At 47.7% G+C, this 15,894-nt stretch overlaps 5 protein-coding genes across 5 annotated transcripts; 3 read left to right on the top strand and 2 right to left on the bottom strand.

Moving 5' to 3' along the window:
• On the top strand, positions 1 to 2,750 carry HOO65_030765 (Formamidopyrimidine-DNA glycosylase; the record flags this gene model as incomplete). Its single annotated transcript, XM_071001880.1, has 5 exons — positions 1 to 16; positions 72 to 131; positions 197 to 1,094; positions 1,355 to 2,480; positions 2,559 to 2,750. 5 exons carry the CDS (start codon positions 1 to 3, stop codon positions 2,748 to 2,750), a joined length of 2,292 nt encoding a protein of 763 aa, XP_070860444.1.
• Positions 2,751 to 2,924: 174 nt separating this feature from the next.
• Positions 2,925 to 4,937, bottom strand: HOO65_030764 (uncharacterized protein; the record flags this gene model as incomplete). Its single annotated transcript, XM_071002012.1, has 3 exons — positions 2,925 to 3,165; positions 3,336 to 4,405; positions 4,476 to 4,937. The coding sequence occupies 3 exons, from the start codon at positions 4,935 to 4,937 to the stop codon at positions 2,925 to 2,927; spliced, it is 1,773 nt and encodes a 590-aa protein (XP_070860443.1).
• A 1,788-nt stretch (positions 4,938 to 6,725) lies between these two features.
• HOO65_030763 (uncharacterized protein) lies at positions 6,726 to 8,667 on the top strand (the record flags this gene model as incomplete). The annotated part of the gene is made up of 3 exons (XM_071002030.1): positions 6,726 to 7,155; positions 7,231 to 8,127; positions 8,246 to 8,667. The coding sequence occupies 3 exons, from the start codon at positions 6,726 to 6,728 to the stop codon at positions 8,665 to 8,667; spliced, it is 1,749 nt and encodes a 582-aa protein (XP_070860442.1).
• Positions 8,668 to 8,891: 224 nt separating this feature from the next.
• Positions 8,892 to 10,752, bottom strand: HOO65_030762 (adaptor complexes medium subunit family protein; the record flags this gene model as incomplete). Its single annotated transcript, XM_071002052.1, has 4 exons — positions 8,892 to 8,981; positions 9,047 to 9,848; positions 9,942 to 10,645; positions 10,750 to 10,752. 4 exons carry the CDS (start codon positions 10,750 to 10,752, stop codon positions 8,892 to 8,894), a joined length of 1,599 nt encoding a protein of 532 aa, XP_070860441.1.
• A 1,266-nt stretch (positions 10,753 to 12,018) lies between these two features.
• HOO65_030761 (family UPF0646) lies at positions 12,019 to 14,349 on the top strand (the record flags this gene model as incomplete). Its single annotated transcript, XM_071001946.1, has 4 exons — positions 12,019 to 13,047; positions 13,111 to 13,819; positions 13,894 to 14,265; positions 14,327 to 14,349. The coding sequence occupies 4 exons, from the start codon at positions 12,019 to 12,021 to the stop codon at positions 14,347 to 14,349; spliced, it is 2,133 nt and encodes a 710-aa protein (XP_070860440.1).
• Between the last annotated feature and the right edge of the window lie 1,545 nt (positions 14,350 to 15,894).

Below are 15,894 nucleotides of genomic sequence, written 5' to 3'. Positions count from 1 at the left end.
ATGGGAAATATTTTTGGTAAGCCCGTTTTCCATATATATACTTTTTAAAGGGTGCGCTGAATCTAATGCAGCGAATTCTAGGCTAAGCCTAGACTCCAAAAAGTGTGTAGTGATGCACCTAGGAATGACTGGTATGTGATATAATCATGACATTCTTCTTCACAACAAATTGACGTATTGTGCACTGCCCACACAGGCTGGGTTCATATTCAGGGCGACAAAACCGCGCCAGAGAGCTGGTATAAACGGATGAAAACTGGAACAGATTGGCCACCAAAGTTCTGGAAATTCCACTTGGAGACAAAGGAAAACACACCTGTCAAGATTGCCTACACGAACTCACGACGTATTGGTCAGGTCATCGTAGTAGATGGTGACAGTGACTCGGTTCGTACTAAGCCGCCCTTAGACAAACTCGGCCTCGACCCTATCACCGATATCGTCTCCGTCGGGTGGCTTCAGACTCAGCTTGCAAAACGCCGATGCCCGATAAAGGCATTTCTGCTAGATCAGTCAGTTCTATGTGGTATTGGGAACTGGGTTGCGGACGAGGTTCTATACCATGCACGGATCCATCCCGAAGAGCTGTGTTGCAACATCACAGAAGAGGTTTCTGTGCGCCTTCATCAGACTATTATGTTCGTATGTCGTTTAGCCATTGACAAACTGGCAGACGAGTCTTTGTTTCCTGAAAACTGGCTATTCAAACATCGCTGGGCTCGTGGTAAACACGGGCCTGGACCTTTACCTAACGGTGAGCCTTTAGCTCTCGTTACCGTTGGTGGCCGAACCAGCTGCTTTGCGCCTAATTGCCAATTACTCATAGGCAAGCCCGCCTACAAGTCTACAAAAATCGTAACTCATGCAAAAGCCAAGAAAACTGCCGAGAAAATACAAGATGAGGAACCCAAAGCGGAGGTCGGTCCTAAAGATCAAAGTGGTGCCATTACAAACGAGGGGAAACCAGCGAAGGTATCTTCGCGACGAAAGAGGCCGTTAATTCGAGATGAATCTGCGGACGAAGCAGATCGGTTATCTTTGCCTCGTCGTCGCACAAGGAGTAGCACGAAAAACTTAGCTTCAAAGTACTTTGAGTAAATGATGATATTCTGGACATAATCATAGATCCTAGGGTTAAACAAAGAAAAACACCGTTTTAACTTAGGGTCTGTAAGTCGTTGGGTGCTCCACTTTAACGTTTAGCCCATGATTAGTCGCGTTACAACGTCAGCGGGAGGGTCTTGGTATCAGTAACCAACGACAAGTCTTGATTATCGAATTACTATCAAATCAACAACCCACTCACGATGTTATCAGAAGGCCGTCGACGGAGATTAATGAATAATAGCAACAGCTCTCCCCGCAGATCGTCCGGGCTTCGAGATCAAGAGAGTGATGATGACGATATGGAACCCCAAAGAAGCAACAGCCGTGGTCTAAGATATGAAGAAATGGCCGGACCACCTAATGCATCATCAGCGGAAGCTATGAAAAAACTTGTCGCCAGTCGCGAGTCCCAGCGTATCATCGAAGAATCTCGCGCTGCTATGGACGGCATCAACAAGGCTATTGCTGCTGTGAATGATGCGATGCTATCACAGCGCAAGAATGTGGTCAAAATTCAACGACAGGCTGGCGGTGGTAATGGCGGCGTGGATGGCGAAGAAAAAGGTCTCTGGGGTGAGAATGAGATGGAGGAGCGGGATGAATATCTGGCAAACACGCAACAAAAAGCCGAGTCAGCCTTACAAAAGTTGGCCGACTCTTCGATTGATCTAACGACTCGGGCGGAAGTGGCTTTTCGCCAGCTGATCGACGTCATTGCAGAAACGGAGGATTTTAACCTGGCCATGGAGAGTGCAGCAGAACAGGTCCGGGTGGCTAGTCGTCAGCGTGAAATACTTGAAGATGAACAGGCTCGGGCCCGAGCAATTCGAGAACAACAGAACGAAGATGGTCTTGAAGCAGAAGAGGCTAGCGAAGACCAGAAACCAGTTGTCAATGATGGAGCACTAGAAGCAAGCGAGATCGCACCATTTTCGCCCTTGAAAGACACTCTTTTAGCAGCAGTTCACGCTAAAGATGGGGCATACAACTCCATGTCGCTATACCAGCGGTATGCTACTAACAACGACTATGCAGCTTTCCGCCGACAATTGCATCGCAGCATATACGACGACACACGTGAAGTACCAGACAAGAAACACTGGTTTGACGAGGACGGAAGGCCAGTACTGCCCACCCGTGAAGCATTACTAGGCATAGAGTCGGACACGGAAATGCGGAATGGCTCGGATGATGAACTAGTTATTCAGCGCGTCAAACAGGACTTCAAATGTCCACTATCATTGCGGGAGCTAGAGAATCCGTATGGGACGTCTAAGTGTATCCACGTGTTTGAAAAAGAAGCCATATTTGCATATGTGGCTCAGTCCGGGGGGAATGCGACTGTTCAGTGCCCTCAATCTGGATGCTCTGCCGTAAGTCTATTATTCTACGAGATCCTTTCCTGTCTCCTTGCCGATGATTATTCGCTAATGCATCACTCATTATATTAGACCTTCACACGATCAGATCTCATACCTAATCAGGAGGTGCTCATCCAATTGGAGCGTCGCAAACGTCGCAGAGCCCGCGATGAATCCGACAACGAGGAAGAACAAGAGGACGCCGACGACTATGAGTATGCGTCTATCAACACCACAGCTATTGATGTTTCGATGGATGTAACCAAGAGAGAACCAAGATAACGATTTAGATGCACGCTGCATGATTCACGACTCACTCGATGTGGGCTAGGATAAAACATAACACTTTTATTGACACCGAAAAGAAAATTCATAAAAGGACGGAATTTCATTAAAATGTTGATTCTACTCATGCGCCTATAAGCCCATCTCCTTTGCGCCAAATGATTATTTCTTTTACACCGGGGTGGACTTCAAAATTATAGGATGGGTGTAAATACCGGTAGCTTCATACGGGTGAGGTCGAACAAAATCCGGCTGCCATATATTTTCATCATGGTACCACACATTGTTGATAATGGTTCCCCGGCCAGAAAGAATTTGTGCAATGGTAGCAGTAGAGCAGGTAGACTTTAAGGCCCTTATGTAGCACTTGGAGCTCGTCTGCCAAGGCAGCGGGAATTTGTCATCAGCCGTACTTTTGCCAATAGTAGCATAGGTTTCATAGTTGATGAACTGGCCAGTAGAAACACTAGCCGATCTAATAATACGGGCAAAGACTTGGAAGACAGTCTCGGGTTGGTACGCAGCAATATGATGGCCGGCGTTAAAGATACGGCTAAACGAAAGACGGCCAAACTGGCGTACTCTGCCCCGATTGTTTTAGCGTTGCTGTGAATGGGAGCATATCCAGCCTTGGGAAATTTAGTAGCGTATGCGCCGCCAGCTTCCTTGGCAATGGCTAGTGACAGGGCCTCGCCACCCAACCAGTTGCAAAAGAAGTCACGGTCTCCGTACATAAGGCCAATGTTTATGCCTCTGTTGAGAGCCTGGGCTAGATACGGTACAATAGGGCCATACGACCAGTCGCCACTTTTAAAGAAACCCGCATTCAAGTCAAAGTTAATATCAGTAAAGTTGACCGGAATACCTAGAGCTTGCTGGACGTGAGGGCGGTTCAGGTAGTCCAAATAATTTAATGATGTTGCAGAGAAGGGGAAAACTTGCGTCATGTCCTTCAGGGCGCGGCCTGTCTCTGAGAACCAGGCTTGATTTTCATCACTACAAATAGACAAAGCTTCGAAACACATGTTTTGGGTTTCTGTACTGACGTCGTCATTGTAGCCAAGATCCTTGGTTCTCTCGTAGCACATGGCAAGTTTCCGGTCGCAATTGAAATCACCATCTTTCAAGCTCTTCTTAATATCGAGATAGTCATTCTCATGCATCATTTCGATGCCATAAGGGTTGCGCTGTGCCTGGTCAAAGTTATAGGGCATCTGCACTCGAGCATCCACACAGCCGTTCAAAATGCCAATAGAGATGACCTTGATAGGAAAAGTTCTCAATCTAGCCGTTATGGCTTCAACGGTTTTCCCATGACGCTCAGCATTCCGCCGGTTAAAGTAATCGGAAAATACAGCCGCATACTTGCCACCATAACCCTCGGCGAAAATGTTGAGACCAATGGGATCGTGGCCATAAGGAACTTCGAGAGGGAAAGCAGAGTAGAAGCCCTGCAGGAAGCGCCATGTGCTGTGGGCAGCCTGCTTAGTGTGAGTAATAGGGATGTTTTGCGAGGGGAATGATCCTGAATAGCCAATAAAGTTTCGAACTTTCTTTTCCTCGAGATTAAGCTCAGAAAGAGTGTATGACCGTTCCATATAGTTTAGGATTCCATGGTTGATCTTGTCATACGATAAGCCAGATCCAACAGGCTGTGAAAAGAGAGAGAAAGAGATTAGTCTTGCTAAGTCCATCAGAAAGATTTGAAGAATGCGCCCTTACCTGATCGATAAACAGCAGATTGGAGCCACGGTCCCATCCCCATTCATTCGCAGCAGTCTCGAGAGTTTCCCTGCTCGTCTCAATCACGTTGCAAGGACCATGACCAGAGAAGAAGGCATTCAGGGCACTCTCACCAGGGTTACCTCCAAGCCACAGGCTCAGGGCATTAGTTCGCACACGAGCCTGAACATACCAGAAAAAGATGTTCTGCTCGGGGATGTTGCCTTCGGCGGGAATGTTAATATAGCCAGTGATCTGCTTCTGATTGGAAAACACTGATTTGCAGATTTGATCTGGGAGCTCCTTATACCGCACAGTCATGGTATTGTCAATTGGAATCTTCTCTGAAATCCGCCCGGGGAATCTGGTCGGCGGATACTCGGCTACGGTGAACGATGGGACTACAGCCAGCCACATCAAGGCAGCCTTGCCTATGGAGGCGACACTGCCGAGGCCAAGCATAGTGATAGGGCTATACAAGACAACGTTGACGGCAAGTAAAAAAGAACAGTGAGCAGAAGTACTGCAAAGGAATGAAATTCAATGCAATGCAATACTAGAACAAACGAGTGAATGAATGAATGAATGAATGAATGAATGAATGAAGAAAGGAAGGAAGGAATAGCAGAATCTCAAGTCTGCCGCCTGGAAAACGAGAGTTCGGATGCCCTAGAGAATAGAAAGAACGACCAAGGCCGTAGCTACTAGACAGCATGCTACTTAAATATATTTAGCCCATCGGTCTCACAGCCTGGACGCTCTGCCCCCAAACTCGGGGTTTTTTTCGACTATAATGAAAAATAGACAGCTCAAGCTCGAAGGACTGCCTGATCTTTCCCATTCCGCTTTCAGCCGTAGGGCGGAGGGCCACAGTAGTGTCCGGGCATTCATGGCTTGAAAAAAAGTATCATTTGCAAGGCCTGTGATGGTGCGTGCATGAAAGTAAGAGAAAAAAAAAGGATTTTTTTAGGCACAAGAAAATAGGAAAGGAAGGGAAAACAGACCACCCGAGTTCAAAGCAGAAACAGCCCAGATCTTATCTTTTTTTTTAACTCCATTCCATTCCGATAGTTGTATGTTTTTTGTGGTTGGAAGACGAAGTCGTAGAAGACTTGACGTTGAAATGTACCTGCCTTGTTATGACATTTTCTAGCTTCTAGATCGACGCTAGAAGCTTAGTAGAAGCAAGTGACAGAAAGCTACCGAAGGACAAAAATAGAAACACAGTACGTGATACTTCCACATACGGCTCTCCAAACATTAAGCAAAAGCATATTTGCAGTCCTAGATACGTAGCATCTTGACTATAGGCTCTAAGCCATAGCTTATGGGTATAAGGTATAGAACAGACGAGATACACAGAATTTCTACCAGCTCCATAGCATTATACCAGGTACCTAGCGTTAGAAGGCTTATCAACAAGTCCAGTGCGCGGTGTGCCACCATCAACTTGGCGACGATCCACAGATTAAGAATAAAGCAGATAACTCTCGAAAGGCCGGTACAAGGCAGGGCGCGGAACAAGCAGTATTGCGATGAGAGGATGCCACACCAAAACTAGTTCTTCTGTAGCACAATGAGCATCCCACGTCATACAGTCAGTTTTGCTTACGGTTATAGATAACTCGGTAATGCGCGATGGACAGTGCTGATGCTATACGCGATCAGTCATTGCGGGCTTAATAACTGTATGTCCCTTTGTTTTTTAGTATATTATTGTCTCTAGGGCTTTATTTCCTTTTCTTTCACGGGTTCGACGGCTCGATATTTTTTTATTTCCTCGAAAGCATAGACTTTGACAACAATACAGTTCGTCGCGGTTTTCAGACTTGAGAGCTTGGGGTTCACGGGATGAAATACGCCGACGCGGAATGAATGTTGTTGTTTTGGAGACTATAGACACGATCAGTCGGACTTTAATTCCACGTCAAAATACGTGCTTACTTGTCAGTTTATTTGAAAGATGTTCAAGGTCGGAACCCTATCTACGATGAAGCTAGGGTAGGCGACTAATAATTAGGGTTATGCAAAAAGTGAGTCTTTTCCCTTTCTCTTCCAACACCTGGCAAAGGACTGGGACTAGGACCAGGATAACTGATACGAGCAATGATTGACAGCGTAGCAGGCTGGAAGCCGCTTGGAAATACGAATATGAATGCAGCCAAAGTCTGCTATCGTTGTTGCCGCCGCGCATCCTGACCTGCTATAGAAGCCAGAGGCTTGCTTCCTAATAGCCTTGAACCTTCCGCGATGAGTGCCGCCAATAATAGCACATCGGCTTCCGATGTCATCACATACATCGGTGTGCCCCTTGCTGTGCTCGGCGTCATGCCGATCCTTTACAACACAGCTGTGACACTAGTAGTTCAGTCCAACATCCGGCAAATGCTACGGAACAGCAAGCTAGAGGGCGTGACGCGCAGCGATGTCTTCAACCGCGTGATAGAGATAGAGATTCCCCGTTATGCCATCAAGCCGTGCGACCGACTGCGTGACAGGGAGGAGTATTGGAGTACGAGCCGGTCACCGAGTATTATCCCGGGTGGCTCGTGGATGACTTTGAACTGGCGTAAACGTCTGATTGGGTCTCGCACTCAGCGTGTTGCTTACACAGACCAGGTGAGGCAACCTCAAGCAGAGGTTGCCTTTGACGACTTAGTTTCGTATCTGCTGGATCTTGGTTAGTGCATCATTTTTACCCCAAGATTCCTGCAAATACCGTATAAACTTATTTCTAACATTTAGGGCATACTAGGCGCTGTGCCAGAGCCAGAAGGCTGGAAGATTCTACGCTCGAATGGCCTATGGACGCCTGTAGGCTGGGACCTGATGAAAGGCCCTAGCGGTCAAAAGGCTCTTAGCATCGCGCCACTAGACGATTCAGACGGTAATCTATCGCTTGCCATTGCCTGGTCGTCAAGTTGGACTACGAGGGATCTAGACTCCCTACCGCCATATTGGATACGACTGCCCCCGCCCATTTTGCCATTGCCCAAGTATGAGGCTGCCAAGGAGGTAGTGGAAGGCTATGGAGGCGGTGAGAGTACTGGGCAGGAGAATGCCGGTGCACAAGCGTCGTCGCGTGCGGAGGAAAGCTTGCGAAAAGAACCTGAGCCTAAAGGCAAAGAAATACTGCAGTCCAATGCTACGATAGATACTGTACAGCAGCAAGCTGATGCTAATTCTACTCGAGCTATCTGCTGTCACATCTCTTCTGAAGGTCTAGTTGAGGCCATCCCGCAGGCTGACCATGCCCAAGTCTTTCCCCTACCGGAGCCCTTGTATATCGACCACCTAAAGGCCTCATCAATTAATCTTGGCGGAGTCTGGCTTGCCAGCGCACTCACCGCCTATGGAGTGTCTAGCAACACCGTGTTGTGGAACTATAAAGTGCCCAAGGAAATCGTCCGTCTAGCTTCCAGCCCGCTCATTCCGTGTGGCGTGCTGGAATTGCTCGGTATCGTTGATGGAAGCCAGACTCCCGACTGGGGCACCCCTGATGTGTCCGGACAGAGGTCACTAGAGCGTTTGGCACGGCGATCACGGAATCACGTGCAGGTTTTAGCACGTGAGGCACAGCTCTCGCCGCAGGAGCGGATGAAAGCACAGACAGAAAGAATGGCGCGTGAGCGTCAGGAGGACTTTGAACACTGTAAGTAGGAGATGGCGTGCATATACAACTGGAGTTAGCTAGAGGCAGCTTGGCTCTGCTACCTGTTTCTTTCTTTTCTTCGCTCTCCACCTTTACTAATTCTGCTTTCCCTATCTAGTCATGAGCGAAAGCGCTGAGCGCCGTCGCTTTCTTGACCAGCGCCGCCGCGAAGCCTTCCAGAGCCCAAAATGGGCGCCTAGCCTCTTGGGCGACCATATGCTTGCTTGGCTTAAAGCACGACACCACGTTCCCGAGTCCGCAACAGTGAAAGAAGCAACAGGCCAGGCACTACATGGCATCGTACTTAATGGGGTATTTGCTAAGAAGATCTTCACTATATTGGAGTTGTGGAAGGACTGGGCTTCTAATGCGGGTATGCGCAAGGAAGACTATGACACGCTTCAGGCCGATATTGAGAGCTTTGCCTGGGCAGCAGTGCTAGTCGCAGTAGTTAGCCAGGCAGGCGAGGCGGTAGAAGGAAGGCTAGCCAGTGATATGCAGGAGTGTTTGCGCATGTGGAAATATGTGCGGCTTGGGTGAGCAATAGTAGTGTAGTTGAGAAGGAAAGTTTGTTTTAGGACGACATTACGAAATGTAGTTACGTTGTGGTAGAATTATGAGAGCTAATGTGAATCACGTATTGAGAACATTGAGTAGTGAACCAGAAATCTAAGCAATGGTTAGGAGCCCCAAATAAAAACATGCAAGCATTAAAAGTCACTACAACGGCTCTTAAGCCGAGTATTGCAACAAGGAAAAGCTGTCTACTCAATAAGGAAATTCTCCGCAACTGTCTTGGACTCCTGGGAGAACGTGACCTCCTCGTCCTCTTCCACTAGAGAGACGGTTTTAACCTAGGTAACGAGCATGTTAGCAATTGATTCGTAAGCTGCCATATCGATTTATCCATAATACTCACTTCAACATCTACGAACGGTGTAGGCTTGGTGAAGCGCACGTTCATTGGGAAGAATTCCTCCTCATCATTAGCCTCGGCCTCGAACTCAAAGGAGCCTGAGGAGTTAGCCTGGGTAACCTCGCCCAGTGTCCAAGTCAGGGTCTCGCCATCCATTTCGTACTGTGCGTCGTAGCTAGTCACTACTGGCTCAGAAGAGTATGGTATGTAGATGGCAACGTCATTGAGATCCTCGCCGCCCGTCAGCTCATACTCAACGGTTAGCGAGTATTTATCAGAGTCCTTGTTGATCCATACAGTAAAGGTGATTGGGCAGGCACTGGTATCATCAACCTTGGGCGAGGCTTTCCACCGCAAAACACCGACCGACGCATTGACGGGGAAACCACGGGCGGTGTTGGCCATCTGGATGATACGCGAGCTGTTGAACAAATTCTTGTCGACATTAGGATGCGGGCGGAACTGAGCGCTATGCTTGGCATTGGCCTTGACATCTAGCTTAATCTTGGTCATGCTGGCATCAGAGACCCGCAGAGATAGGTCGCCGTTGACAGACATGGAATTGAGGGTTCCATCGCGAGTGATCTTGGCAGATATGGTCTCGGAGACGGTGGTGTGAATGACATCGCGATCGACAGCGCTGTGATGTTCTTCCGGAGCGGCAGCATGACTTGGTGCTTGGGGTGTAGGGGCGACGAGAGGTGTGTTATCGATTTCGGAGCCCATTTCGCCCCGAACTCGCTCGAACATGTCAGTAGTCTTTGACTTTTTACCAAGCTGCATACCTTTGCCTTTAAAGGTGGACCTGTTTTGTGTGTGAGGTTAGCATAATAGACTCAGGGATAGCACGCCGGAGAAATGCTTCAGAAATGGGGGGCACTAAGGTAATGGTACTCACTTCTGAAAGGTCTTGTTCTTCTCGGCCTCATAGGAGTCAAACGTGTCCTGGGCAGCAGGCCGGCTGGAAGCAGGAGAGTTGTATGAGGAGTAGGTGGGAGTACGAGGACCGCCCATGCCACCGCCCATGCCTCCTCCCATGCCTCCTCCCATTCCGCCCATACTTCCAGGGCCACGGCCAGCACGGGCAGACTCCTTGCGCTGGAGCTCAAGCTGCTTGGCCTTGCGTTTGCGCTCCTCCGTGGCCTCGAGTTCCTTGTTTCTGGCAATGATTTCCTGGATGCGCTCTTCATGAGACTCCATCTCGAGGAAGGTCTTGATCTGGCTGATTGTAAGATTTTCCCGGTATCCTAGCGTCACAATCTCGTCAAATGCGCTCAGAAGATCGTAGGCATGGTTGAGGATTTCGCGCTCATCCAGGCTTCGGCATGTACTAGTGACAACTTGTGCAAAAAGATGCAGGCTGTCAATATCCTGTAGAATGTTGGACTGCTTGTTGGTGATCAGGACCATGTAGAGCTCATCGAGGGGCTGGTAGACAAATCGCACGCTATCCTGCTCGACAGTAGTGTGTTGTGTGCCGCTGTCAGCCAGCTTGGGGAATGAGGCAAGCAAGCCTTCGATTCGAGAGCGGGGCATCTCGTGGAATTGGCGGGAAAGAACAGCCTTTCCGCCACGGGTGCAGATTGAGGCGGCGAGAACGACCTATAAGAAAACATCAAAACCACCATTAGCTAAGGTAACATGGCGGACGTGGTAGCAACACAGGGAAGCTCTTGGTCTGGTAAGGTGGCAGCTTTTGCACGTACCATTATGGATGCTTAGGTGGGCGATGACGACTAAAAGGGGCGTTTGAAGCTGTGGCAAGCCGACAAAGAAGTAGGGTTGGCGATCAATTCAGGAACGCCCAGACGGTAGTGTTGAGTGATGGTGATAATTGGCAAGTAATGGGTGGTAATGGTTCTCCTATCTAGCTGAAATACAATACATGGCCTTGTTTGTTCCTTAACAGTTAAGGTGTCGTCTCAGCAAAAGCCAATGAGGACCGTGCATGACAACCAGTTAGTGGGGCTCTTAGACTTGGGGGATTTGAGTAGCCTGTGGCAGTGGCGCTGCGGGGGCTTCTGCAGTGCTCGAGGGTTCTGTGAATCTCTGTGATGAACCAGTCTCCCAACTTAACATTAGATAATACAACTAGCTGAAAAAACCAGCAAAATCTGCATCACTAAGTCATAGAAGTAGCAAAAACGTATTTACTTGTCTATCTCCCTTGGAGCTCGAACTTCAAGCCGAGGTCATTTAATATGGCTTCACGTGACAGCTACCACTAATCATGACCCAATAAAGCACTTACAGTGGTGTTCCCGGCTAATTATCGGCTCTTTTCATAGAACCTGCCGACTTCAGGCAAAAACACGAACGCGCTCCTGCCTTGCCCATTCCATTCTAGTGCCCAAGAGCAGTCAGCCCGGATCCACTTCTTTTGTTCTCCTCAATCCAATAAGTAGTAATTTTATTCTTTCCGCTTCTTTCCTCCCGTTGAGCCCTCATCACTTGTTCTCGCGCTCTCTAATACAACACTAACACCCACTCTCCTTTTCTCCATCACCTCTATGCCTTTTGGCTATTCCCTCATATTCTGTCCAGAATCGGGCTCCTTCTTCAAATCCTTTGTGTTTTCTTCCCCTTGTAAATTTGTTCAGGCTTAGACTCGCATTACAAACCGTCTTTGCTTTTTTACTCTGTTGAAGCTCTCCTCTACCTAACTACAGATACATATCACTGATTTCCACGACAAAATCGATACTGGTCTTGTTTTCAACCAATATTAGGCAACCAAAATTCATCTGTATTTGTATCAAATAAAGAGGTTTTGGCCTCCCCAAATCGTCCTAACACCCGCTTATCACCGCAACTTAACACCATCAACTCGCGCCTATCACTCTTCCCACGCCTCAAAATCCGAAACGCCTCTCCTATAACTATAAAACCACCAGGCGCATTCTCTCCTCTCTCCATTCACGATATAGAAACAAACACTCATACAAGCCGCCACCCCAGCTATGACAACCGCCATCATGTCGCAAGATGGCGCCGATGGTAAATTAGACCTCGATATCATTAACTTCGAAGCGAGCGACAACACCTCGGTTCCCTTTGACAGCAAACACGACCCTACCGATAATGAGATCGATTGGGAAGATCACAAAGAATCTGCTTCTGAACAACAGGATGTCTCCACTACACAAAATTCCAACTCCCATATCGTTACTGCCTCCCTCCTTACGCCCGAGTCCAAGATTAACGCAACCGTTGAAGAAACCGAAGCTACACAGGATCTTGCCTCAACAAACCCAGGAAACGATAACTCTGAACAAGGCTTTGAGAATGAAATTTCCTACGAGCTCGAAATAGAGGCTGACAACATCACGATGCACAACGCACCAACGATCGATAGCGCAGAATGCGAAGAAAATGAAGAAAACGAAATCGACTATGAAGATAACATCGAGGAGGCCGAAAACGATGCCGTTCAGCTAGCTACTAGCACTGGCGCTGATGGTCTAGAAGTCGCTACGCAGCCTGGTCCTGATGAAAGCTTTGACGGCGAGGCTCCGAATGGCGCCCTCGTTGATCAGGAATTCCCCGAACCTGACGCCACCGAAAATGCCTCTATGATTGTTCATGGTGACTTGACTATTGCTGACGGTCAGCTGGCCGCTGATGATAACGATCAATCTGGAGTATCTCTCGATGATGACACACAAGACGGAAATACCGCCAGCCAATCCCATGCCGATGACGAGCAAGATGCTGCAGAGCACGAGAGCGCAGACGCAAGCCCTATTGACGATGAAGACGATGATGGTTTCCCCACTAGCTCAATAGACCCTGACATCACGGTGCGATACAACGGTGAAGAGTACCCGCTGTTCCATGGCCAAAACAATATTGACACACAGATGGGGTTTTTCCATGACACGGGCGTCTTGGATGTCCCTATGGACGACGTCTTTTCCAGCTTCAGAAACGAGCTCTCTGACGACTTGGATGAGAACGATGAATTAGTCTTGCAGATCGACGACCTTGGTTTACAGTATGGAGAGGTGAGTTTGAACCGCCTCGTCCCAAAAAGAATTTCATATGAATTACTAACTTGTAACCCTCAGTCAACTAATCCCGATATTCTGTCTTCTGTCACACTTCGCCAGCTGTACAGCCTGCTTGCAAAGTTGGCGCAAAACCAAGACCCTTCTTCCGCCCCCACCATGTATACCTATCTCAACACAAGACTAAATTCTACTCGCCGCCTCGCCTACCTACTCCAGGAAGCTTATAGCGGCTCCAGCCTGGAAAGTGTCGCGCACCGGTTCCCACAAGAGATTCCAAGCGAGCCCTCTATCGACGATGCCGACGAAGACATGGATGATGTTGACATAATCGATGACGATGAGTGCAGCGAAGGCCCCGAGGATGACGAGGATGAACAGGAAAACGAAGAACAAGATGAAGCTGCGCAAGAAGAGTACAATGATCAATCAGCAGAAGAGGAAGGCGATGAAGGGGAAGATGATGAAAACCAAGAGGATGAAGAAGATGAAATTCCTGCGGACGATCTCGATATGAGATCCCAGCAAACAACGGCCGAGCAACATCATCTATCTACCAACGAACAGTATGATCCCAATGAGAGTTTGGATGATGCTAGTCGTGAGGAGTACCTAGATTTTGCCAGCGGTGCTGGTAACGGTGATAGCGCCCATGACGATGCCACCCTGGTTCAAAGTGAAACTGGCCAAAATGAGCTATACCTGGATGAGCATGAAGACGGTGGTGTCAGTGTTGACAACGCTGAGTTTCTCGCATATGAAGGCGACGGTGAGTATTCATTCATTTGCGGTATCCTTACTGGCCAACCTTACTGGCCAACGAAGCTAACATGAATTTTCTAGTTGGTACTTCAGGTCTTGAGCTAGACAACCAGCTCGAAGTCTCTCTAGATTCTGCTAGCATTGGAGAAAGCTTTGACGCAACCAACTTTTCTGCTGCTGATGTCGATGTTGGAGCTGATTTGGACACTTTCTTCGACATTAACGGAGAAGTGGTAAAAGCTGAGCCAGTAGTTGGTGAAACCCAGGCCAGCGTGGCATCTAGTGCTACAGAGCATGGTGATGAGATTACTTACGACGAAGATGACGATGATAACGCTGGAGTCGCCCTCAACGTTGAAGATACCAGCTCTATTTCGCAATCCAATGAGATAAACGACCAAGGAAAGCGTCTGCGCTCCGAGGAGGAGGATTTACTCGAGGATGATGAAAGTGGTGAGTCTAAATTAGGATTATCTGTCCAGCGTCTTGCGTGTGTTTACTAACGGTGTCTCAGATGCCAAACGGATCCGCTCATAAATGGCCAACCGTAAACCACCCCATAGATGAGCTAGCTGGCCTCGGATTATTCCGTGCCAGGGCTTCATCTTCACCGCATCTCATCGCATTGATTCTGACATTGGCTATCTCATTTCCCTTCCTCTATCATTTCCTCTCTTCCTTTTTGTCATCTCCCCTTGCTATTTTCCTCCCGTTTTGCCGTCACTGAATGTGTGGCAGTATGAGCAGGCTTGCTCTTGTTTCTTCTTTTCCCACATCTTCTACATCTATACAGCAATCGCAGTGACTGTTTCCTAGCTTCTTGGCTAAGAATGCGTGTTCAGGCAAGACCTCGCAAACTACTTATGTTGTGCTAGAACACATTGAAAATCTATTTAGCAGGTGAGCACTTGAAACTACGAAACTTGAAACTAACCATAGGGAGGTCCTTTCGCTTGTAAATCGGCATCTGTATCATTATTCATACAAGATCCTGTGTCTCAACCAGGTAACGCTTCCGCTCCATAATTGTGCGCAGTTGAGCTAAGCTGCCTGTCATGATTATCCAAGATTAGGCGATGTCATGCTTCATCGCTATTAACAAAAAGTTTATTTAAGCACCATTCATCCATCATAACTGGCCTATTCTTTCCTACAACAGATCAACATGTTCCAGATCCATAACATTTACTCATGGCCAATCAACCCCCCCTTGGACTGTTGGCTCTGGTGCTTAGCGTTTGTTATTTGATGCTACACCTCCCCATCACTTTCATCCCCCCTCTTTTCCATTTAATTGTTGGTGATCCATCTCCATGCTGGGACTTGATGAGTCTCAGTAAGACCAAACATGATGCCTTTCATATTCTACCACTCGTCTGCGTGACATCACACGCCCTTTATTGTGTGCCATTGGTATACAAAACATACTGCTCTCATCGTGCTCTACTTTTATCACATTTGCTTTGTTTCTTTTGCCTCCCGCTTCCTTCTATGTCTAAATTATTCCCCGGTTTGATCTGGTAGTGTTTCATGGATCTGGTCTTTAAGTTATTTATTATTCTTAGTTTTCTGTCGTTTGCCGTAAATCCTCACAACTACAAATACCTTGACCCATCCTTGTTATAACTGACTCAATATTGCAAATGCTCGTGTCCATGAAACTAAAGCATACAAAAGCGGGACCAATTCGGTGATCACGTGATCTGGACCCTAGTATGACATGAAGCTTGCGTCTTCTGCATCTTGATCAATGCGCCAGGGATAAACCTTTCACTCACTTCTTCTATTCAAAATCGCGTCGCTGATTTGTTTAGAAACTTGAATTCTTTATTCTGGTGTTGACGTTGCGAACATCTTCCGCTTCCTTTTCCCTTCGCGAATATCCTTTACTTTGCATCCAAGTCTTCAATGCACTTATTTTCTTGCCTATAGTCATAAATTCGTTGTTCGAAATCTTTTGTTTACTTTTACTTTTGGCGCAGTTTCTACAGCTACGAAGAAAGCAGCTCCCTTGCACTCCACTTGGTTTTTATCGCTGGGGGCTACATTATCGTGTCTTTGTATCTCGTTTTTTGCTAGTAT

Source organism: Ceratocystis lukuohia (assembly GCF_044167205.1).
Source record: "Ceratocystis lukuohia strain C4212 chromosome Unknown Supercontig3_pilon, whole genome shotgun sequence".
Taxonomy (NCBI): domain Eukaryota; kingdom Fungi; phylum Ascomycota; class Sordariomycetes; order Microascales; family Ceratocystidaceae; genus Ceratocystis; species Ceratocystis lukuohia.
The sequence above is the reverse complement of the archived record's forward strand: the minus strand, read 5'-3'. Positions and strand labels throughout refer to the sequence as shown.